The sequence below is a fragment of the Camelus bactrianus genome, chromosome 17 (genome assembly GCF_048773025.1).
Source record: "Camelus bactrianus isolate YW-2024 breed Bactrian camel chromosome 17, ASM4877302v1, whole genome shotgun sequence".
Lineage (NCBI taxonomy): Eukaryota > Metazoa > Chordata > Mammalia > Artiodactyla > Camelidae > Camelus > Camelus bactrianus.
In genome coordinates, this window is record NC_133555.1 from 43,208,004 (window position 1) to 43,232,797 (window position 24,794).

The 24,794-nt window shown below is 44.9% G+C and overlaps 1 protein-coding gene and 1 long non-coding RNA gene across 29 annotated transcripts in view; one reads left to right on the forward strand and one right to left on the reverse strand.

Moving 5' to 3' along the window:
- Positions 1-2,316: 2,316 nt before the first annotated feature.
- The window catches only part of ARPP21 (cAMP regulated phosphoprotein 21), a 299,973-nt gene continuing 277,495 nt past the window's right edge, over positions 2,317-24,794 (reverse strand). For all 26 annotated transcript variants that reach the window (XM_074345294.1, XM_074345291.1, XM_074345295.1 and 23 more), the window contains 2 exons: positions 4,869-5,017; positions 2,317-3,097 (listed from right to left, as the gene is read on the reverse strand). In XM_074345294.1, the coding sequence (XP_074201395.1) occupies positions 2,864-3,097; positions 4,869-5,017 (383 nt within the window). In that variant the 3' untranslated portion in view covers positions 2,317-2,863. The remainder of the gene's footprint in view (positions 3,098-4,868; positions 5,018-24,794) is intronic.
- On the forward strand, positions 5,011-22,964 carry LOC105062097 (uncharacterized). Of its 3 annotated transcripts, none has more exons than XR_012500113.1 (7): positions 5,011-5,492; positions 5,587-5,702; positions 6,189-6,285; positions 9,293-9,383; positions 9,519-10,292; positions 11,222-11,919; positions 22,425-22,964. It is a non-coding gene; the product is annotated as an uncharacterized LOC105062097 (long non-coding RNA). The 3 variants fall into 3 exon arrangements; XR_834663.3 differs by lacking the exon at positions 22,425-22,964 and adding an exon at positions 6,759-7,025 and having other exon boundaries at positions 11,222-12,310; XR_006721768.2 differs by lacking the exon at positions 22,425-22,964 and having other exon boundaries at positions 11,222-12,310.

Sequence of the window (24,794 nt, forward strand, 5' to 3'; positions counted from 1 at the left end):
CACCCCCAGTGCGGGCACGGTGCTTGCGGCAGCAGGGAGCCCAGCTTCAAGAGGGAGGAGCTTCTGCCACTGATGACATGTAATAGTGACACATCCTTTGGGAGAAGAGTGGAGGTTGCAAAGCTTCACAGAAAGTAAGTAATAATAAGATTTGGAGTTGAAACAAACACTAAAGCCGAGAACGCTTGAGAAATAATGTCAAAGCCCTAAAGAAAACAACTTTCTCAGTAGAGAGGGTTCTGGGCAGAATAGTACAGGAAGAAACAAAGATTTCTGGTCCTGTGTAGAGGTGGCCACCATGAAAGCACGGAAAGTAAAACATGCTTTCTGAACCAGAATGGGTTAATGTTCCTGCCACTTTTTCTTTTAAAGGAGAGGGATCAGCTAGATGGTACCTGATTTCACTGCCTATTGGGTATCGATACTGAAGATGTCCTGATGGAGACTTGGCTGGTCTCCAAGGCTGCCTCCACTTTCAGCTTAGTCTTCATTTACTTTGTCCTGACAGGTCATCGGAACTGTGCCCAGTGGTGCAGCCTAAGATGGGGCGCTCATAGCTCTGTGCTGCTACAGCCGGGCTGTGCAAAAAATCGAATTACTGAGAGTTAAGAGCTAGAACTTCCTCTGACTTAACCCAGCATTGCCAATGGCATCAGTAGCCCAGTGCCAGACCTTAGGACTGTGTTCATCTCTGGTTTCTGAACGAAGAGCCTTTTCAAATCTAATCCACTCTCCTTGCTGACGTCTGCGACAAGCAGTAACCAAAGGATCAAACGTCTAAATCTGAACGTGTTAACACACCTGGTAGCCAACTAGAAAGAAGGCCTGTCTTTATCCTTCACATGATTTTACCTCAAATTCCTGGGAAAGAAGGCTCAGTCATTCTAAGAATCATTAAAGAAAAGCTCACAATTTCCCAAAATGGTATGCAAAGAAAATACGCATTCATACTCATGTTTGGATCCGTGAGTTTGGGATCACTGCCAAGATCAGAGGGCTAAGTGGAGAATGTATTTCAAGAATGAATCTGTGTTGGTCAGCGGCCCTCCTTCCATTAGGGGGAGGTACCAGGCAGACACACTGCTCCTTCCCACGGCAGCTGTTGGTTTAATAGCGACTCAGCCTGTGGTTTAATGGCTCAATTAAAAAAATGCAACATCTTCTTTTTAGAATGCTTTTCATAGTTAGGGTTTACTTACAACGAGTAGACTAAGATTTGAGGAAATGGGACAGACTGCACAAGGAAGGAAGCTGAGGGCAGTATGTGTCAAATTTCACTTTTAAAGGGAAAACAAAACAGTCTTACAGTAAGAAATCGTAATCTGATAGGTATTTTAACTAGCTGCTTATTAACTCTATCTCCAGCTAAACAACATGAATATGAAAAAAATATAGAGAGATTAATCTAACAGAGAGAATGTGGTAATACGAGAAACAGCAGGAATTAACCAGCTGCATTTTCCACATCTTTCTCATTGGTTAACAGTGGTTTTTAGGCAGAGCGTATAAAATACAAAATGTTAGTCATTATACCATCAGCGCCAAGGGAAAGCTGTGGGTTTTATTGCCCTATTAAATCTCTCCAGGGAAGGCCAAAGGTGATACTCAGAGTTCTGTTGCTATTTTTCAAAGGTTGTAATAAAGCGGTTTTACCTTCAGAATCTACAGGGAGGTAAACATTTGGAGATTAGACAGGAACAGCTTTGAATGTGTGTGTGTGTGTGTGTGAGTGTGAATGCTCTGTCTTTGTAACTGAAGTGTTGCTATATTTTACCATGTTTTAAAATATTAGGACAACTATTAATCACAGTAGCTCCTCTGAGATACTGACTCACTGGCAACACTAGTGACGGTTTACACTGGATACACTGTGCGTCCACTGTAATGGGTGGGATTAGACCTTGCCCCTCCCTTCTCATCTTCCTCTGAACGAAGACTTCTTGTTTTCCAGGTGTGCGATGAGCCTCGATGAAGGTGGAACAGGGTCTGGTCCAGGGCCACCGTTAGCCAGGACACAGCTTCTCCTTGTTAGTGAAGTACAGCTACACGCATTCAGTGGCCCTAAAACTAAAAGTAAGTTACACATTTTAAAAACGTGAAGTCAGGGAAAGAGAAGGATGTCATCTTATTTCCAGGACCCCTTGGCATCACTTCAGGGAACTGCAGTTCAGTGTTTGCTTACCAGTGTGAGGGCGGTCCCCCTGCAGCTCCCCGGAGCATCTTTTCTGTGCGTTACTCATGACATAGCTCCCACAGGGGCTAACAGTGAGCCATAAGCCCGCACGTACTGAAACAGAGAGTGAACCAAACCGGTGGTAAAAACATGACCTTCCTCCGTAAGGTCAAATAGCTTTATTTTCATTAAACACTACAATACATTATATATCCATTAAAAAAAGAAAACTCTATATGGTGTATATAAATTATTCCTTCCATTCATCCTTTCTTTTCTTTTCCATTACAGCTTTGGTACAGTGTGATTTCAGTATATAATTTGTAAATACTTTTAGCATCACAAACTCAACACAAAGTACAAAACTAAGAATCCAAATTAGGGATATTATCGTCTACACAGTGGTGATCAGTGGTAGGAGAAAATCTTACCTTGATGAATTCATGTCACTAGCTAAGCTATAAAGGCATACCTAGCAGACATGATGGAAATATGCACCATTAACCAGCTAACGTGTGTATGAGTCTTTGTTTTTTGTTTGTTGTTGGTTTTTTTTTTTTAAACATAATACCAGCAGCAGTCCTTTGCATGTGGAGTGCATACTTGAGTCCCCGGCGGCCTCTCCCACTTGCTCCCCTTCCCTTCCAGGCCGTGAGTACCGTCTTGAGAAGTGGACCACAGCCGGGGCGCTCAGAACTTGACCTGCCACCCGGCGTTGCTCACGCTGGCACAGTTTGTCCTGCAGCTGGAGGGGCAGTGAGGGCCAAGCAGCCTCAGGCTGTTCTGAGGGGTCGGCGGTGTGACGCTGCAGTACACGGGCACCCCCGTGGCCGGGAGAGGCCCTGGGCCCGCCTGGTTAGGCAGCATGACTGGCTGTTGGTAGGACTGCTGGGGCAGTCCTTGAGAACCCTGGGTCATTGGCACCTGTCAGGAGACACAGAAGAGAACCCTGGATGAACAGGTGGTTTTTGGATTTCCACTGAGCTACAGGGATGTCATCAAACACATTCAAGCTTTTGGGTTAGACCTGACAGGTCACCGAGCCTGCTCTGCCTTTGTTTTACTGAAGTCCAGTCAGTTCACAGCGTTGGGCTGCTGTCTGGTGCACAGCACAGGGCCCCAGTTACTTATATACAGATACGTGTATTTCTTTTCATATTCTTTTTCATTATCGGTTAGTACAAAGTACTGAATATAATGACCTATGCTGTATATACAGTAGAAAGAAGGACCCTGTTATTTTATCTTATATACAGTAGTTAGTGTTTGCTAATCCCAAACTCCCAATTTATCCCTTCCCCGCCTTTCCCCTTTGGTAACCATAAGTTTCTTTTCTAAGTCTATGAGTCTGTTTCTGCTTTGTAAATAAGTTCATTTGTGTCTTTTTATTAGATTCCACATATAAGTGATATCATATGGTATTTTTCTTTCTCTTTCAGGCTTTCTTCAAGCAGCATGACAATCTGCAGATCCATCCGTGTTGCTGCAGATGGCATTTCATTTTTTGTGGCTGAATAGTATTCCAGCATGTGTGTATTTATGTATCTGTATGCGTGTGTGTGTGTGTGTGTGTACATACATACATGTATGTACACACAAACAACTTCTGTATCCAGTCCTATCATTGGACATTTAGGCTGCTTTGGCGTCTTGGCTGTTGTACATAGATCAGCTCTACCTTTTATTGGCTGTTTAACACTGGACAACCTCTCTGATTCTCTAACTCCAACTCCATTTGCCTAATGACGCCTACTTCAGAGTGCCACAGGAAAGATGGCAGGGATGATGTCCAGTTTTGGGGGCATGTCTGGCTAGAAGTAAATGCTCAGAAGTGTTAGTTCCTTCCTCCTTCCTTCCTGCCTTGCTCCAGGCTCTAGGGACTACAGGCTAGACCTCCCATTCTGGATTTCTCTCAGTTTCGGAAGGCCATGCTCCCATTCTGGTCTTATGCAGACAGAGTGGCCTGGAGCCATTCAAGGTGTAAAAGGGTCGTTTGTCCCAGGGACCTCCCTCCTTCCCATCCTGCAGGTTAGAGAACATCTCACGGAGCTGGAGGTACAAACCGACGCACTGTGAAGGACTGTCAGTGCAGGAGGACCGAGGATCGGTTCTCTGGGGCCAGAAGTACCTGGTGCAGCTAAACTGAACGTAGTGCTTCCCTAGCCCTTCGGTTTCACTCCCCGTGTTTTTCAGGGTATGAAGTACAGAAAGGGGCACTTTTTAAATACTCATTGTGGGCTTAGTCGGGAAAATGCAGTTGTTAGGTCGGAGAAACGCCCTCTGAATCTGAGATGCCACGTTAAAGTCTCCTGTAACTTACATTTGCAGTGAACTACAGTTTCTTTGTGTACAGAAACACAGGAAAATCTGTCACGGAGACTTTCTCCTAGTAAGTGCCATTTCAATAGAATGCCCGAAGCTCAGGAGGAGTAGCACTCCAAGGAATTTTTTTTCCCATAAATGGAAAGTTTATACGGAACCACACTTGGCAGGGAATTCAAAAGCCATTGTAGTTAGGTAGAAAATGGGAAATACCTATTTCTATATCTATTATTATAATCTTGACTCAAAATCTAACATCAGTGACTGTACCCAACACCCACCCAGCAGGCCACCCGACTGGGAGACAGACCCACAGACTCTACTTTGGCAAATTCTACTTTATAAAGCACAGTTTTCCAAGCGCCTGACACACCTGGTAAGAGGACATGGTTGGGTAGGAGACCATCACGCTCTGCACGGGAGCCCCCTGTGGGCTGCTCAGCACGCCCTGACTGGGAGGTGACTGCTGCACCCCCACGAGGCCTTGGAACCCCTGCTGACCAGACAGCACCGGCTGGTAACCTGTGAAGAGAAAAGCACCTTTTGAACTGGTTGTGCCAAGAAGAATGAAGACAGTATCGTTTGGGGTAAGAGCACTTGTTCACAGGGCAGCCTCCCAGCATTCAGCCTCTGCCCGTATCAGGACTGCTTGTTTCCTACAGATCATTTTTTGCTGCTTAGAGTGGACCATGATGACTCCAAAAAATCCACTGATATTTCTGTCCTTAAGAAGGGTCCAGTGAGCACGCTGTGACGTGGTGAATGTCTCCTGGTGCAGACGTCAGTTGACAGTTGCACATTACACCTTTCGTATTTGGCTTCTGCTTTGGCAGCAGGGATATTTGGAGAAGTCTCCCATTATCAGGGTTGTTTTTCCTAATTAAGTCGACTCATTCTCTTACCCTCTGACTTTTCTGCACTACCTCACTCACACAGAGATTTCCAAACAGCCTGTCAACGTAGGACGCATTCTATTTCCGAGGCCCTACTGAACAGTGTGAGTCACTACCCTACATAATTCGATGTTCATTGCTGTAGGAAAAAACAACAGTGAGTGAAATGTCGTTGCTTTTATTCTGTTTCACCACTAGCTCCTGAGGACATTCTGGCAAAACACTCCACTAAACGACCATGTCCATATACTAGATAATACAGAATACAGCAGTTAAAGACTGTGTCTGTTCATTTCCATCCAGTGGGCCAACTGGTAAGGTTTCTTTTCTTTCTTATTTTAATCCGTACCATAAGACGTGGTTTAAAATGCAGGCAGGCTGCAGGCTGTGAACTGTTTGTATAAATATTGGGAAGAAAGTTATGATGGGAGGTGAAAATGACATGGTGATAGAGAAATGAAACAGATTTACTTCCTGCTGCACAAGGAGAACCTTCCAGCTCCCATACTAACTGTACTGTGGGCCCAGGAGTCAGTGGGACCCCTGTCTTAGTACATTTCTCAGAGAAGAAAATCTAGGATTTTAAAGATTCTACAACACAGTTTTACAACCAGATTTTTAAAATAGAAATGAAGAGTAAAGAAAAATTCCTAATCAATGTGTATTGTTTATAAACAGCCTGTGTTTGGAGTGCCTAGGAGAGTTTGAACGGAGGAAGGGTGAAAATCATAATATACTCTTCAAAACAGGCAACACTTTGAGAGCCTTTTCTGACAGAAAAATGTTTTCACTCATCCTAGAAATACTGCAGAACCAAGGCCGGCGAATAGTCACTGAATCAGAGTAGACCAAGAGTGGGGACCAGCCCCGTGGGGAAGCCCGCCCGTGCCCGCACTGGTAAGCAGACCAAGCGTGTCATCTGGGAAGTCATCCTTTGACCCTCGTCACGTGCCCCATTATTTTATGTTCACGTTACTCACCTGACTTCATTTTCATAGTTAACTTACTGACTGACTTTAAATTCTTACAAAGACACCACACATATTAAGACTGTCATGAAAGGTGATGACCATCTTCCCCCCAGCTGCGCTGTGTCTGTGGTTCACAGTCCAGGCCTTCCTTTCATATGCTCTGCGGGTCTATTTGATACCAGTAACGTCGGCTCAGAGGAGTTACACGTGTTCTATATTGTGTACAATATGGAACAGTATTTGCAGTTTATATAATACAGAAAAGTCATCAGACTTGGGAACAAGAGCTGTGCCTTAAAAGGCCACGCCAGGGTGGCATTCTGCCGCCCAGGATGCCTTATGTGCAAGAGAGAAATTTCTTTGAACATTAGTTGCAAAAAACTTTTATTTTCCGTTTAGATACCCCACTCTAATTCATGTATCCACTGACCCTGAAAAATGGCTGTTGCTGTTTTACCGTTACGAAGACTTTTTTTTCTGGGCACGTCCAATTCACTGGCGCAAGAACTGTTACGTACGTAAGAAAATACCTCGGTCTGAATGCACGTGCCCGACAGCCCTCCTCCCCGCTTCCTGGGGGGCAGCAGAGAGCAGGCGTGTGAGCACACTCTCACGTCTGTGCATTGGACAACAGAAGGGAGCCTTATTTCTGGCTGAAGATTCAAGGTACAGGTTGAAAATGAGAGAAATGTCTTTTAAAACCCTGACTTATATCTGGTCTTGGGGTAATAGCCTAGTTGGTCCACGGTCCCGTGGCAGAAGCCGCACGGCCAGTATGCAGAGGAAAAGAGGGGAGGGGGCGGGCAGGGAAGGGACGGTGGCTCACATGGAGAGATGGTATGTTTGCTTACTGCCCCCCATCTGTCCAAAACAAAATTGGAGTGAAGGGAAAGATAAGTCTGATAACAGAGCTGTTAAGGTGAACAGAATACGGAGCATCTTGTTTGGAAAAGGAAGCTAGTATCAAATAATACTCAAGGAAAGGAAAGGGAGGAGGTCGGGTGGTGTCATCCCAGGAAAGGTGCAGGGCCTGGGAGGGGGCAGTTCACTTCTGTGGCGTGCAGGGAGGCCTCCCCCGCCTGATGATTTGTGAACTTTAAATGTGCATTCGTGCACAGCAGTGGGCCACCCACTCTGCACAGGGCTTCCCACAGTACATATACTTCAGGCAAATAGATTTACGTGGGGAATGAAGAACGCTGTACATTTTCCAAAGGAAAACTTAAGTGTAAGGAAAGGCCAATTTATATTCATGAATGCCATTCACTCCTCAGTTTGCTCTCCAGGCAAGAAATTTACACTGGAAGCGGTTTAATTGGAGGTACCCGTATCTTTACATGATATGACAGAAGGTAGGCAGCAGAACAGAATGGTCCTGGAGGTGGAAGGCTGGAAGGGGCATCCTCGCCCCGGTCCAGGGATGGGGCGATAGAAGCGTGAGCACAGTGCCCTGAGAGGGGGCCGGCGGGGCCTGCCCGGGACACCGTCCGCCTGAAGGCGGAGAGGGCAGTGCTGCTGGGAACCTGCTTATCATCTCATCTGTTGAGAAATATGTTCCAGTTTGTCAGTTCTTAGTGGTGAAATGATCAGATTTTCGCATTTGTGGAGGATTAGCAAGCTCTAATGCATCTTACAAAACAGAGACAGCAACAGTGTCTGCCCTGCAGAAGAGCGTAAAGACGTCGACTATTTTTATCGTTCCTTTTTCAAGTCACACGCATCATTTATTTTCTGGGGTTAAAAAGGATAGGAATGGACAAATGCCTCCTAGCCAGTAGAAGAGGAAGCTCTACTAAGATTGAGATTGAGAGATTATAAAATTTTAAATGTCCAGATCTTACAAATCTGAAAATTCAATATTGTTTCACCTGAAATACGGCGGTAATTGCATACTATTTGTAGTTTGAGGCTAATTCAGGAATATTCTGTCCAGGAAATGTTTCTCTTGATGTAGCACATTTATGAAAAATCAGAATGGAAACTGATTCAGAATTAAAAATTGAAGATTGTGAGGGCCATGATTTTAAGTTAAGTTCTAATTGAGCACTCTGTAACAGCGTCAGCACGTTAGAAGTGAGTGAAACGACACAGTCATAGCCTGTACTTTCAGGGTTTTGTCTCCCTGGCTCTTGTTAGTTACGAAGTTTGAAGTGTGAGTTAGGAGGACAAATACAAATATCTACAGAGCAAAGTCGTTGAGAACTGGACAGCCCTCATCACCCCCCAAGTCAAGTCCGCCCAAGCCGTGTAATTCTCCTGTTGTGTTGAGTGAAGTATTCTTAATAGGGGGCAGACCGTCTTTTCAAATGATGAAAGTTAATAACCTACTCAATATAAAACATCTTGTATCTTGAATGACCCAATGTACACATATTGCTCCAGGTTTCTAAGGAACCAACAAACTGATTCTCAATTCAAACTCTGCCCTTCATACATGGTTTGCAGATGGAATTACAGTGGTTCAGCTGTGGCATTGCTGGTGAAAAATACGAAAAAAGAAAAATGCTTATTTAGGACTGGCTTCTAACCCTTCGCAGACTTTTAATAGTTCACACAGTGCACTATTTTCTACATCTGCCCGGTTCTGTTCCTTGGTTTCCTATCAATTCCTCCACACTTTCATCTTCTTGAAAGATTTTCCGTTACAGGGGCGCTAACCAGCTCTGTTTGTTGATGACTTACTCTGATCCAAACAACAAATTAAGCCCTTGGACTCTGCTGTCACAGATTAAACTCCTTTTGACAAAAGAGACAACTGTGACTCAGAGAGATGGAGAAACCTGTCAGGGTCAGCCAGCCAGGAGGAGGGAGAGTTAGAATTTAAGCTATGGTGTTCTGACGGGCCACATTCTCCCAGCTCGCATACCTCTCATACCTGAACGTAATCCCTGGAGTGTGGCAGGTACTCAGCTCATGAACTGTTTTCTCAACAGTTAAAACAATGAAGGAGAGAGGACAAGAGTTATGACCCACAGTCTGTTGAACAAGATCTTGCTAGTGTTGAAGAACAAAAGAAAATTGAAGGTGAGGCATAGCCACCCGGTCAGTATCAACTCATGTCACTCAGATGGTCAGCTTGTGTGGGGTGGGGGGAGTCAGAGGGCTTCTGGTCCCTTCCTTTACTTGATCAGTTTCTAGTAAGTGGATACTTTGTTCCAGCTACTAGGACCATTTAAAACAATGGCCCTCCGCACAATTGTTGAAGACTGTCTATACTCCGGATTGTTTTCTCAACGTGCTCTTCAAATACCACGTTAAAGAAATACTTACCTGCACAGGAAATGTAACATCAGTTCTGTTACGTGACTGCAGAAGGCAACCGGCTGCCCCCACCCCGGGAAAGTCAGTGGGCCTTTGGAGACAAAAAGAGCCTTGATGGTGTTTCAAAGATAAAAGTAGGTGAAAGAAGACATACAGAAACTGCAAAGCCACCTGGCCTGTCACGTAGAGGCCTGGAGAAGTCACGACCCCCTGGCCACTGAGAGATGGCTGTACTCTGGGAGTTCAGAGACTGCGCTCATCATCTTGCTAATTCTGTGAACACCATGGATTCGTTCCCCAGCTTACGGCTTTACGAGGGCAGTGTCTCTGCGACAGGGGGCCTCTCTGGCTTCATCTGCCTGCAGCACCTCAGCGCTCCCAGGAGCGCTGGCGGCGGGGAGTAGATACGCTGTATGATGTCACAGTGTCTCTGGCTTCCTGGAAGAGGTACCACCCACCAGACGTTTCAGAGAAGCGGACTCGGGATGCTGGATGCCCTCATGTGGAGGGCAGACACCCGGACAGCTCCACAGGCACAGAGGCCTCCCAGAGCCCGGGGGTCCGCGGCCCCAAGGCAGGCCCCCGACTCCTGGGCCTTCACACGCTGTCCTCCCGCTCCTCGGAGCTGGCTCCCAGAGCGGAGGTTAAGTGGGGTCAGCTCTGAAAAGCAAGGTGGGTATCTTTTGAAGCATTTTGCCTCTGTGTAAACCTCCCAGTTTATGTGACCTAAAACCCTACATAGGATTTTTTAAAACAAGAAAGCAGTACGCGGGAGGGTATGGCTCAGTGGTGGAGCACGTGCTTGGCATGCACGAGGCCTGGGTTCAGTCCCAGTACCTCCTCTAAAAAAACACTTAATTTCTCCCCTGCACCAAAAAAGAAAGCAGTACAGGTTGGATTGGAAAGGCATTTTTCTTTTTTTTTAATCTTCAAACATGTCAAAAAAGTAAGACATAGGATAAAAATACTTAGCCTGGACCTCACAATAAGACACTATTTTTTTTGTTCTATATGAAGAGACTGTAAGACAGTCCAAAAAATTTAAAAAAGGGAGTATAAAAAATTGCCCTTTTTTGGAGGGGGGGGGGTGGCTATTGAAGCCCAGTGACCTTTTTTCAGCTTTGTGTAAACGTTTGCCTTCATTGCATTTACTGGCAGTGTCTGCATCTATCCTCTTTCTTTTCCTCACCATTTATCATGTGGTGGTTTTAATTCCCCAGGAGCAGGGTGGGCTGCAGGGATGCTGCCTGGGGACGGAGCGGGTGCAGCGCCTGGCCCGGGGAGGGCTAGTCCGTCCTAATGAATTTGAGGAAAGCTGAAGTGAAACGAGGCTTCCTGGAGCCATCGTTTGTCTTCCTACTTGCTCTTTTGCTCATTAGCTTTCATACTGCACAGAGTGTAATTCTTAAAAGCCTCTTCACTGTCCCCTGAGAACACCCACGCATGGGTCATTTTCTAATGGCCGTACACATCAGATGAACCGTCCTATCACTGCAAGCTCGGGGGCCTCTTCCTCACAGTTACTCCATCCTGCTCCATGTTATCGCAAGTACAAAGCTGGCTTTCTTTCTCTTTCTTTCTTTCTTCTTTTTTTAAATCAGGGCAAACATGAGAGACACCGTTAAATGACTACAGGAATGGATCATGCACAGAATTTCAATGAATGCCTCTGAGGGACACCAGCACTGAATTCCATTTTAAATGGAAGAGGCTGTCATATTATTGAAGTAATTCTCTGAACTTTCCTGGCCCCGAGTGCTGTGCTGACAGCCAGAGAGCTTCCACAACCCAGAGGGAGAAGAGCTGCATGAAAGACTCACAGGCTTTCTACCTTCCTAATGAGGCTGTGTGGTTTGGAGGACCAGGTGGCATTCTCGCGTGTCTGCACCTCTTCCGGTGTTAATTACGGACACACTTACCTGGGGCCGGGTGGCAGCAAATTGTTGTTGAGGCACCTGGAGGTGTTCTTTCCCTGGACTAAGGTGGGGGCAAAGTCAAGACGGAGCTGACGCTTTTAATTCCCCACAGTCACACTCCCTCTGATGGATGATTTCAGTGACACAATGCTTTTGATCTGCTGCTAGAACAGGATAATCATGAGGTCAGAAGTCACGGGGTCGAGATTTCTGGTCAAGATGGCAGAGCAGTAGGACCATGAGCTCGTCTCTCCCCTTGTGACTGCGACAAAACCACAACTGACTGTTAAACAACCATGGGAAGAAAAAGACTGGAACCTAGCAAAAAAGATCCTCTTGAACTGGAAACATAAAGAGGGAACCACAGTGGAACAGCAGGAGAGGTGCGCTTGTGATATAACCGGGCCCCATTCCCCCCGGGTGGGCGACCCACAAGCTGAAGAGTAATGAGGTCGCAGAGGCCTCCCACAGGAGAGCGCTGAGCCCCCAGTCAGGCTCCCCAGCCCAGGGGAGCTTTGGGATGGGAGACCCCGGAACAGCTGGTTTTGAAGGCCAGGGGGCCTTAGCTCTAGGAGCCCCACTGGACTTGGGGGAACAGAATTCATTCTCTGAGGAAGTGCACACACCATCTCGCGCGCGCCAGGTCTAAGGGCAGAGGCAGTGATTTTATAGGTACCTGGGCCAGAAATGCCAGCTGGTTTTGTGAAGTCTCCTGGGGAGGTAGGGGACGGCTGTGGCTCACCCAGGGGACATAAAAGCTGGTGGCAGACATTCCGAGTGTGTTCATCTACATGAGCTTTCCTGGAGGCTGACATCTTGCTTGGGTCATTAGCGCCAGGACCTAGCCCCATCCAACAGCCTGTAGGCTTAAGGGCTGGGAAACCTCAGGCCAAACAACATACTGGGTGGGAACACAGCCCCCCCCCCCCCCAATCAGCAGACTTCCTGAGCCACAAACGCCTCTAGACACACCCCAACTCCTCCTGCCAGGAAACCTGCACAAGCCTCTAGTCCAGCCTCACCCACCAGGGGGCAGATACCAGAAATAAGGAAACAGCCACCCCACAGCCTGTGGAATTACCCACAAACACAGGCCTGACTCTGCCCTGGCCCTTGGGTGACAAGAGGGGAGTGTATGTACTGCTGGGACACACAGGGCATCTCTCACAAGAGGGCCACTTCTCCACAAGGTTGAGAAGTGGAACTGACCTACCTAGAAATACAGATAGGAAGTTAGACAAGATGAGGCACAGAGGAACATCTCCCAGGCCGAGGCACAAGATAAAATCCCGGAAGAGGAAATGAGGGATGAGGAGGCAGGCCCTCTGTCTGAGAGAGAGAGAGTGTAGAGTTATGATGGTGAAGATGTTAAGAGAACTCAGGAGGAGCAGAGATACACAGAGTAAAGTTTTTAGCAAAGAGTTGAAAAACATAAATAATACCCAGAGTTGAGGAATAAAATTACTGAAATGAGTAACACAGTAGAAGAAACCAAGAATAGACTAAATGAGGCAGAAGAACAGATCAATGAGCTCGAAGACAGATTAGTGGAAATAACTACTGCAGAACAGAAAAAAGAATAAAAAGAAATGAGGATAGTTTAAGAGAACTCTGGGATGTCATGAAAGACACTAATACTCATTACAGGGGTCCCAGAAAGAGGAGAGAGGGACAAAGGGCTTGAGAAAAGTTTTGAAGAGGTAATAACCTTGGGAAAGGAAAGTGTCACCCAAGTCCAGGAAGTGCAGAGAGTCCCACACAGGCTCAGCCCAAAGAGGAGCACACCAAGGTCCACAGTAATCAGATTTACAGGTCTTAGGGAAAAACACTAAAATCAGCAAGAAAAAGCAACAAATAACATACAAGGGAACTCTCCATAAGGTTGGTTATCAGCTGATTTTTCAGAAACTACAGGCCAGAAGGGAGGGAGGGGCACAATACACTTAAAGTGATAAAAAGGAGAAACTTATAACCAAGAATACTTTTCCCAGCAAGCCTCTTGCGTAGACTTCATGGAGAAATCAAAAGCTTCACAGATAAACAAAAGGTGAAAGAATTCAACACTACCAAACCAGCTTTACAACACATGTTTAAGGAAATTCACTAGTCATCAAACCACAAGAAGAGAGAACGAAAAGAAGAGAAAAAGACCTACAAAAACAAACCCAGAACAATTTTTTAAATGGCAATAAGAATATACATCATAATAATTACTTTAAATGTAAATGGAGTAAATGATCCAAACAAAAGACACAGACTAGCTGAATGGCTACAAAAAGAAGACCCAGTATCTGCTGTCTACAGGAGACCCACCTCAGAGGCAGAGACACATGCAGGCTGCAAGTGAGGCGATGGAAAAAGATACTCCACGCAGACAGAAGCCTGAGGAAAGCTAGTAGCAATACTTACATCAGACAAAACAATTTGAAGACTGTTACGAGAGACAGAGGAGGACACTACATAATGTTCAAGGGACCAATCCAAGAAGAGGATATAACCATTGTAAATATATATGCACCCAACAGAGGAGCACCTCACTATAATAGGCAAGTGTTAACAGACATAAAAGGAGAAATTGACAGTAACAGTGGGGACCTTAACACCCCACTCCCATCAGACAGAGCATTCAGTCAGTCAGTCAGTCAATAAGGAAATACAGGCACATTGGACCAGATGGACTTAATTGAGATCTGTAGAACATTCCATCCTAAAGCAGCAGAACACACATTCTTCTCAGGTGCACATGGAACATTCTCCAGAATCAACCACATGCTGGCCCACGAAGCCAGCCTCAGTGAGCGTAAGAAAACTGGAGTCATACCAAGTGTCTTTTCCAGCCATAATGCTAAGGTTAGAAATCATCTACAAGAAAACAATTGCAAAAACTGCAAACACATGGTGGCTAAATGATATGCTACTAAACCACCAACAGATCACTGAAGAAATCAAAGAGGAAACAAAAACTACTTTGAGAGAAATGAAAACAAAAACGCATCGATCCAGAACCTCTGGGATGCAGCAAAAGCAGTTCTAAGATGGATGTTTATAGCAATACAAGCTTACCTCAGGAAACGTGAAAAATCTCAAGTAAACTACCCAACCTTATACCTAAAGCAGCTAGAGACAGAAGAACAAACAAAACCTAAAGTTAGTAGCAGAAATAAATGAAATAGAGACTAAAAATACACCAAGAGATCAATGAAACTGTAAGCTGGTTCTTTGAAAAGATAAACAAGACCGATAAACCTTTAGTCAGAATCATCAAAAAGGGGGGGGGGTCCAAATCAATAAAGAGATATTACAGCCGATACCACAGAAATACAAGGGAGCATAAGAGGCTGCTATGAGCAACTATACACCAAGAAAAAGGACAACCTAGAAGAAATGGACAATTTCTTAGAAAGGTTCAATCCGACAGGAGTGAACCAGGAAGAAATAGACTGTGAAGACCAGTCACCAGAACTTAAATTGAATCCGCAATCTAAAAACTCCCACCGAACAAATGTCCAGGACCAGATAGCATCAAAGGTGAGTTCTACCACCATTTAGAGAAGAGTTAACACCCACTCTGAAACTATTCCAAGAAATTGCAGAGGAAGGAACATTTCCAAACTCATTCTATGAGGTCATCATTACCCTGATACCAAAACCAGACAAAGATCTCGCACACACAAAAATTATGGGCACACATGAATATAGAGGGAAGTCGACTCCAACAGTGCATTAAAGGGATCAGACATCATGATCAAGCAGGATTTATCCCAGGGATGCACGGAGTTTTCAGCATCTGCAGATCAGTGTGAAACACCACAGTAACAAACTGAAGAGTAAAAACTGTATGATCATTCCAATAAATGCAGAAAAAGCTTTTGATAAAATTCCGACATTCATTGATGAAAACTTCAGAAAGTGGGCGGAGACAGAATGTATCTCAACATAACAAAGGCCATATATGACAAACCCACAGCTAACATTATACTTAACAGGGAAAAGCTGAAGGCATTTCCTCTAAGATCAGGAACAAGACGAGGATGACCACTCTCACTTTTATTTGCTATGGTTTGGACCTCCAAAATAATATTAATCAGTCGGAGAAAAAAAAAAAAAAAGAAATGAATCCAAATTGGAAAGGAAGAAGTAAAGTGTCACTATTTGCAGATGACATGACACTACACATAGAAAACCCTAAAGAAGCGGCCAGAAAACTACTATAACTCATCAATGAATTTGGCAGAGTTGCAGGATACAAAATTAATATACAGAAATTAGTTGCATTTCTATACACTAGCAGTTAAGTAGCAGAAAAAGAAATTAAGGAAACAGTAACATTTACCATTGCACCAAAAAGAATAAAATACCTAGGAATAAACCTACCCCAGGAGGCAAGAGACCTGTACTCTGAAAACTAAGACATTGATGAAAGAAACTGAAGACAACATAAACAGATGGAAAGATATACTGTGTTCTTAGATTAGAAGAATCAATACTGTTAACATGGCCATACTACCGAGGCAATGTGCAGACTCGGTGCAATCCCTATCAAATTACCAATGACACCTTTCACAGAGCTGGAACAAAAAAAAAGTTAAAATTTGGATGGAGACACAAAAGACCCCGAATAGCCAAAACAATCCTAAAAAGAGGAATGGAGCTGGGGGAAGTCATGCTCCCTGACTTCAGACTATACTGAAAACTACAGTGATCAAAACAAACAGGATAGAAAGCCCCCAGATAAACCCACACACTTATGGTCAATTCATCTCCGATAAAGCAGGCAGGAATACACCATGGAGAAAAGACAGTCTCTTCAGTAAGTGGTGCTGGGAAAACTGGACCCCTATCTGTTAAAGACCAAAATTAGAACATTCTCTAATACCATATACAAAAATAAACTCAAAATGGATTCAACTTAATTTGTTTTATATTAAAGATGTATTTTTTAAAATTGTTCTTATTTGGGGTGGGGGAGGTAATTAGGTTTATTTTTTTAATGGAGGTACTGGAGACTGAACCTAGGACCTGGTGCTTACTAGGCACATACTCTACCACAGACTATACCTTTAAATGTAAGATAGTATAAAATTCCTAGAGTAAAACATGGGCAGAACACTCTTGGACATAAATCACAGCAATATATTTTTGGAATGAGCTCCTGGAGTAATGGAAATAAAAGTGAAAATAAACAAATGGGACCTAATTAAAAGCTTTTGCACAGTTAAGGATACCATCAACAGAACAAAAAGACAACCTACAGGATGGGACAGAATAGTTGGAAATGATGCAACAGACAAGGGACTAATTTCCAAAATACACAAACAACTCATACACCTTAATATCAAAAAACAAGCAACCCAATCAACAAATGGGCAGAAGAACTAAACAGACACCTCTCCAAAGAAGACATACAGATGGCTAACAAGCAGATGAAAAGATGCTCAACATCACTGATTGTTAGAGAAATGCAAATCAAAACTACAATGAGGTATCACCTCACAACAGTCAGAATGGCCATCATTCAAAGGACTACAAATGATAAATGCTGGAGAGGCTGTGGAGCAAAAGGAAACCTCCTACACCGTTGGTGGGAATGTAAATTAGTGCAGTCACTTTGGAGGACAGTGTGGCAGTTCCTTAAAAAAACTAAAAATAGACTTCCCGTATGATCCAGCAATCCCCCTCCTGGGCATATATCTGGAGAAAAATCTAATTCAGAAAGACATTTACACCCCAGTGTTCACAGCAGCACTATTTACAATAGCCAAGACATGGAAACAACCCATATGTCTATCAACAGATGACTGGTTAAATAAGGTGTGGTATGTTTATACAATGGAATACTACTCAGCCATAAAAAAGAATACAATAATGCTATTTGCAGCAACATGGATGGACCCAGAGATCATCATTCTAAGTGAAGTGAGCCAGAAAGAGAAAGAAAAATACATATTACTCCTATGTGGAATCTTAAATAAAAAAAAGAAAAACTAACTTACCAAATAAACAGACTCACAGACATAAAAGACAAACTTGTGGTTACCAGGGGTGGGGGTGGGGAAGGTATAGATTGGGAGTTAGAGATTTGCTGATACCAACTAATATATATAAAATAGATAAACAAGTTCAGACTGTATAGCACAGGGAGCTATATTCAGTATCTTGTAGTAACATGGTGAAAAGGAATATGAAAATGAATATATGAATGTCTATGTATCACTAGCAGTATGCTGTACACGAGAAGTTCACACATTGTTAACTGACTGTACTTCAAGTAAAAAACACACACACACACACAACAAACGTCGTATAAACGGATGATTCTACCCATAACCAATGTTTTCTAAGAAAATTTGGGGATAAACATTAGTAAAGTTTTCACTATAGACTTTAGGAAACATTACTTCTAATTCCCAGTTATTCTGTCTCTTCATCAATATTCCAGCCGGTCCCCCCACAGTAAAGTCACTGGGCACCCGATAATATCCCAACTCCAAGTAACAAAGAGATAACTTCCTGTTCATCTACATAATCAAATTCTGATTATCCTTGCTAACAGCAACAAGGAAAGTCTTTAATATCACCACGTGGAGGACTGTTATTTAAAAGCTTGGCTTTTATCTGGATTGAGACAACAGTTAGAAATCTTCAGCCCTGGCCACACAAAGACAAACGTGCTTCCCTTTTCAGCTGCTGGGATGGGAGGGTATGGTCACACTGAAATCCTACTGCACAGCAATGAAAGTGAAAAATAAACTTGAAGAACAAGCGGTCTGTTGTGAAAACTTTCAGTCACGCCTCGAAGGCAGGCTGTCTCCACCATGACAAAGCAGTTTCCTTTTTTTAATGGCCTGCTCCAGGGTAGGAAGAGAGATGACTCAGATCATTTGCTGCCGGCTCCCCTCCCCCCAAGGCAGGCCAGAGTAACAACCCTTTCATCATGGTGAAACGCTTCATCAGCACCCAGCAGAGCAGGAACCTTCTAAGACAGTCACAGCCTTTGTTGCCTGCTGTCTTCCACGTGATGAGCTGATGCAAACACACTGGGTCAAGGAGAACCAGCTGAGGAGCTGAGTTCTGTCCTTGGCGGGACACCAGGCTACTCTTAGAAGGACCGAAGGACTGAGAGGGTGCTCAGCCAGGCCCATGCTTCCCAATGAGGTTAGCATGCTGCCTTCTCACAGCTTTGGATTCTCGAGGTTCCTGCCGCTCAGTCCTGCCTCATTATCTCGCTCCACCTCTGAGTGCCTGCTTCCCGCCCTGCGGGGACGACTCCCCCTGGTCAATGGTTTGCAACATTTTCCTGTCTCTGAATAAGCTGGTTATGTAAACCAGTGAAAAGACATGGCTAGGTTCCAACCCCCAGGGGTTCTCATTCGGTAGGTCTGGGTGGAGCCTGAGAATGTGCCTTCCTGACAAGTTCCCAGGGGAGGCTGATGCTGCGGGTTTGGGGACCACACTGGAATCACTACCAGGCCTCGGCTCTCTAGAAACCTTCTTCCTGGATCCTTCTCGTTTAATTCACTTCATAGAGTGGGTGATGGGATCTGGCGCCTCACACCCTCTGGGGGGCCATCTCTCCCCCTCTGACTTCATTTTCCTTATCTGTAAAATGGGGACAATCCTTTCCTTAAGAGGTGTCAGTCCTAAGACCCCTCTTGTAAGACACATCCCAGGGACTGAGTATCTGGCAACGACCAGTGTGCCTGGCTGCCCTTTCTTTGCCCTCCCCTTGCACTTTCCACCTAGTATGAACTTGACTTAAATTGTATTACTCATTGAGGTCCTGCCTCCCAGATTAGATTATAATTTGGAAAAGGATGTGAATCTTAAGCATCTCGGCTCTAGCCCCGAATTCTACGTTCAATGCCTCAAGGACATTTATTGATGATGTTGATAAAGAAACCGCCCTCACTGCACTCACCCTAAATGACTCCCACAGTGCCACATAATGGAAAACAAGCCAACAAGCAAAAAGCCTGAAGGAAAAGAATGAAGAAGCAATGGACTCAGAACAGAGAGCCCTGATCCCTGCTGAGGCACGCAAGGTGGCCAAAGGGAAATTATTCTGCTGTGATGGTTATAAATTAAGACAAAGCTGACCAGATGCCAACTATTCTCTTACCCCTTTGCCTCTGGAAAATAGGAATTATTTCCTGCAGCAAATCAAGAAGGCCCAGCACAGTCTTCTAATTCCATCTGATGCTATGGGGAGGATGGACGCAGGGACAGGCCCCAAAAAGGAAAGGAGGAGGAAATGCGGGGTGGGGCTTGAAAGCGGGGTGGGAGGGGAAGAAAATGCACCTGAGACGTCCTCTGGCATTCTCAGATCTATCTGTTAGCACTTGGCGAGGCATCTGGGAAACCAAACCGGATTTCTGCAGCCTCGTATCTTTTGGACGTAACTGCGAGTTTGCTGACTGATGCTGATGCTCCCTTGCAACTGTTCCTCCATCTTCATCTGGCATAAAAGAACAGCAGACAGGAAGCCTGGACCTTCTGTCTTCCCCTCATCCAGAATACAGCTGAGTTCCTTCATTTTCTGTCTCTCCTTGGACCCCCTAAGCCTGCAGCCATGCAGCCTGAGTGGACAATGGACATGGAAGTCTCCTGGGCCGGCAAGCTCTGGGTGAGGAAGCTGAGGTTCAGACAGCTAAGAAGGCACCTGCAGGATCCCACACAGAATTTGTCATCGACTGGGGACTACGTCCCATTTCCCTGTTAGTCACTTTGCCAGCATCCATGCTATAGTGCTTCCTCAAAATAAGACAGACGGACCAAGAATATTTTTGTTTCCCAACCACACGTGTCAGCTCTGCCGCTGTTACATTACCACCACGAGCTTGGAGGATATGCCTTGTGTATTTAAACTGGAGCTCACAAACCTGTTTCCAGTAGCTCCCAGCAGACCTTTCTGAGATAAAACATGGGAGGGCGTCAGGCGGAAAGAAAATAAAAGTCTGGAGATTCAAGGGACGTATCATGAGTTGCAAAAAAAACAACATCAAATCATCTCTTTTGAAATCATCAGCCCGATTGCACCCCAGTGTTGAGATACAGATATCAGCAGTCAGTCACTGACAGGCAGCATTCCCAGGAGGTCATGCAGTGGGTGAGTATAGAGCACGCCTGCACCAACTCAAACCAGGGGACGCCCGCGTTCCCCTTTCTTCATCCAAGCTAATGGTATCTTTACTGCGTGTACCTGTCTGTGCTCACTGAGCTCAGCCCTTTAGAAGTGGGTGCCTTTATCAGTCTCATTTTACAGAGGATGGAAATGAAGCAGAAGGAATTGGGTAGGTTGTTTAGGGCCATGGAGCCCAGAAGGGCCTGAATTATGTCAGTCATTCTGCTCATTTCTCTCCCCTCGATACGCACCCTGCGACCCCAGCTCCAGGTCCTGGCAGGCAACAGGATTCCACTCCAGTGATTCAGCTGAGGAGATGTTAATAAAGAGCATGGCCAAATGCATAGGCAAGTTCAGGGACCAACAGGAGAGGGAGGTACCCAGAGCCCAACAACAGGAAGAAGTGTTTTCTCCCCTCAGCCTGAAGGTCTTAGGGGAGGAGCCAGTGAGACCAGAAGCCAGTAGGTGCCTAAGGGGCCCCATGGACTACCAGCTGCACGGCCAGGGAGGGAGGGCCGGCTGGAGAGCCTGAGCTCTCCCTTCCCCCCAGCGCCAGCTCCTGCTGCTGACGACGTCCATTAGCAAAACCCACCTGGAAGCCCCAGGACAAAGGATGTTGAAGATGCAGTCTGTGGGTCAGAGGACAAGGATGGAGAATGGCTGTGTGACGAGAGGAGAGGCAAGCAGAGAGTAATCAGCACCTCCTTCCCTTCAAAAAGTGCAAGGAACGCATTCCTATGCCAGGCCACACTCCCCAAGCTGCTGCGCCGTCCTGATCAGATGAAGGTTTTAAAGACATCTGGATAATGATTTTAGCAGAGTAGTCTCTTGGTTTGATAGATGTTTTGCCCCTCAGAAATTACCTTTATGAACACCTGATAATATGTCAGACTACGCACTTAGCATGACTGCTTCAGCAATTAAGTAAATGTTAACTCTCAAATGCATACATCGTTGGAGATTAGGGCAGGATATTTGACTCTACCCCAGTGCTTGCCTTTCCATTTTGAGGAAATGGCAATGTTTGGAGGGAATTGATAATAACAACTTAGGAAGTACTATGTATAAAGTAACGTTACTGTTTAAATACCTTGCCAAAGAAAAAAAAAGTTAAATTATGATTCAACTCAAGCTGTATGGTTCATTTTGTGGAATTTGACATTTTCTTTGGCTGGCTGCAGAACCAGGTGGCTGAGATCAAAGGGACAACAATGGGCAAAAGATATTTCAGGGAAAATTAAAAAGAAAAGAAGGAGGGTCTAGTTTATTTCTACAATGAGCCTAACGGATTGTGTGTTCCCCAAGCAGGTTTGGTTTAGAAAATGCTCTGCTGTATGTTAGTCTCAGGTTTGATACATGTCGCCAGAATTGTTTCAAGTGTTTAAAGGAATTATCAGCAAGACAGAATAGTATGAAAGGATACTTAAATGGGGCTTCAAATTAGCGTTCTGGTGAGAAATCTAAGGAGTTTCTGCTTCCTAATAGCAAACTCACGGGCTCTGTAATCAGGCAGACAAGGGGCTGATCGCTGACTCTTCCACCCACTAGCTTGGTGACTGGGAAGTTATCTGCTGTCTTTGAACTTTGTTTTGCTTGCCTGTTAACTGGGTGCTACCACTTCCCAATTTCCCCAGGCTTTTATGAAGGTCAAGTAGATGTCCAGTAACACGACTCACACGTTCCTCCGCACGTGGCATTTACTGCACATAGTTGGCATCCTTCCTCCCAATGATGCTATGCAAATGACAGTATTTTCACTCCCTGCAGAACTGTACCTTAAACGAAGAACAAACTGGGCGTTGATAATACCAGGAAGGACCCCAAATGACAAGAGAAGTTCCTGGGACCACTCCCTCCAGCTGACAAGGTTCAGGCTCCAGTAGCGCACGTTGCCTGTGAGCCCAGCGTGGTCATGCAACACCGTCCACGCGGACACGACCGTGGGTGCTGCAGTGGCGGTGCTCTTCTGACCTTGGTTTATATGCAAAGTCTGATCTCGTGTAGCGAAAGGCAGCAGAAGCAGCTCTGAACATGAGCGAGGCACAGCGCCCAGTGCAGCAGGGGTGGGAGAGGCCAGCTGGTCGCACCTGGGGAGCGCGCACCCAGGCAGGGGCCATTTGGAAAGGCAGGCGGGTCCAGGCGCCCAGCACGGGCGGAACACCGATTCCTGGGTTGTAACTCTAAGACAGCCAAGTAGAGGCTCTGCTTCGCCTTTATCACCGAAGACTCAGAAAGGCGAGGCCTCTTTCTGTTCCCATGTAAGCAACAGACCTGGTCCCCCGCTGTCTTGTCTCTTAATCAAAGCTGTGCTCACCCTGCCAGGGGCTGCGTCAGGGGACTCAGAACAAAGAGCTCCCCTTCATCTAACGCTGTCTCAGAGCAAAGGGGGCTGAGGGAACCCTGGGTTCACGCAGATGCCTTTCCATCTTCTCCTGGTGACTTACTGGACGGAGCCCCTCGCATCACGTCACGGATGGATAAAAGCAGCAGTGCCCTCTCAGCTCCCGGGGGCGGCTGCTCTCCCTGGGGACCCACCTCCCGCCGCCTCAGGCTGTCACAGCGCATCCCAGCACCCAGACCTCCTGAGATGCTTGCCGAACGACAGACACCCTTCCACTTTATGAATGTTTCTAACCTAACCATTTTGTACTATCTTTTTGTGCTCAATGATTAAGTGAGTGATTTTAGGAGAAAAGTCTATTTCCAATGAACGTATTACTGATTGTGTTACAGTTCTCTTTCAAGTGCAGTATTTAATAGCCCTCATGATTTATCTGGACCAGTTTTACTTTGCCCCATTTAACAAGTGACCCATGATGTTTCATTGCTTCCTATTTAATGATGTAAGTAAAAAAAAATTATGGTTTGTGAACAAGTGTCTTTCAAAATGTTGAGCTTGGGGACTAAACGAATAATAAAATGGGCATTTCAGTGAAAGGCATGTTAAAGTATCAAAGTGGGGAGGGAGGAAGAGGGTACAGCTCAGTGGAAGAGCACATGCTTAGCTTGCACAAAGTCCTGGAATCAATCCCCAGTCCCTCTACTTAAAAAACAATTTACCAAACTAGATTTTTTAAAAATGATTTTTGACTTGATGTTTGGAAATGCTCCACTTCATGCATTAGCAATCAACTGGCTAGTTTTGATGATTTTCGTGTTTTGTTTCCAATTGATGAGGTAAGACAGAAGGATCCCTGCAAGCACGTACCCACACAGAACCCACGGTTGGTGACAGACAGCCTTGACTCTTCCTAAACAAACAAACCAAATTGGATATAAATGTCATTATTTTCCTCTCTCAAACTTTGGAGTGTATTTATTTATTTATTCCTAATCATCAATTTTATTTAATATATATTGTCCAAAGGGACACAGAATAAAGGTTAAAATCTAACTCCCTCACTTCTAACATTTTTTTTTAAATAAGAGACAAATATTGCATTTATATATAGGCCACATATGTCTGTTAATTCCAGTGACTCTAGTGTAGTTATTAATAGCATTCCTTTTCACTCTCAAATGAGTGTGGGTTCAGATGAGAAATTCTGCAGTTACTATAAAAAGGTGTAACACACACAATGTTTACACACACGTACATGTGTCTGCATATGTATACATGTATACATATACATAAATAGACATTTTTAGCAATCTAGTAAAGATTTTTACTGATACGAATTTAGAGAAACTGCACTCTTTTTTTGTGCTCTTTTTAAACTGCACTGCAATGTTTGTTGTTCTCTCTTCCTATCTTGAACCAGTGCTCCCTTATGCATAAACAATGTATAGCTTCAAGTTGAAACTATTTACCTTAGTTTGGCAGATAACCAGGTTCAAAACTGCCAAAAAGACTGACCGAGTGAGTCACGGACGAACTCCCTCATCTAATCTGTACCAACAGCTTCCCACTCAGAATGCGTCTGCTCAATTCCTTTCTTTTGGGGGGGGGGGGGGATGAGGGGTGCTTACAATCATTTGATGCATTAATCCTCTTTAAGTTGACACATTTACTGCTTTTAACAACACCAACTTCTAGAAGCCCTTATGTCCACGTTTTGGGGAATTGCTATAAATTTCCTCACTAGCCATTGAAAGGGGAAAAGTGGGCAGTAAAACAGTGGTAACCATGAGAAGTTT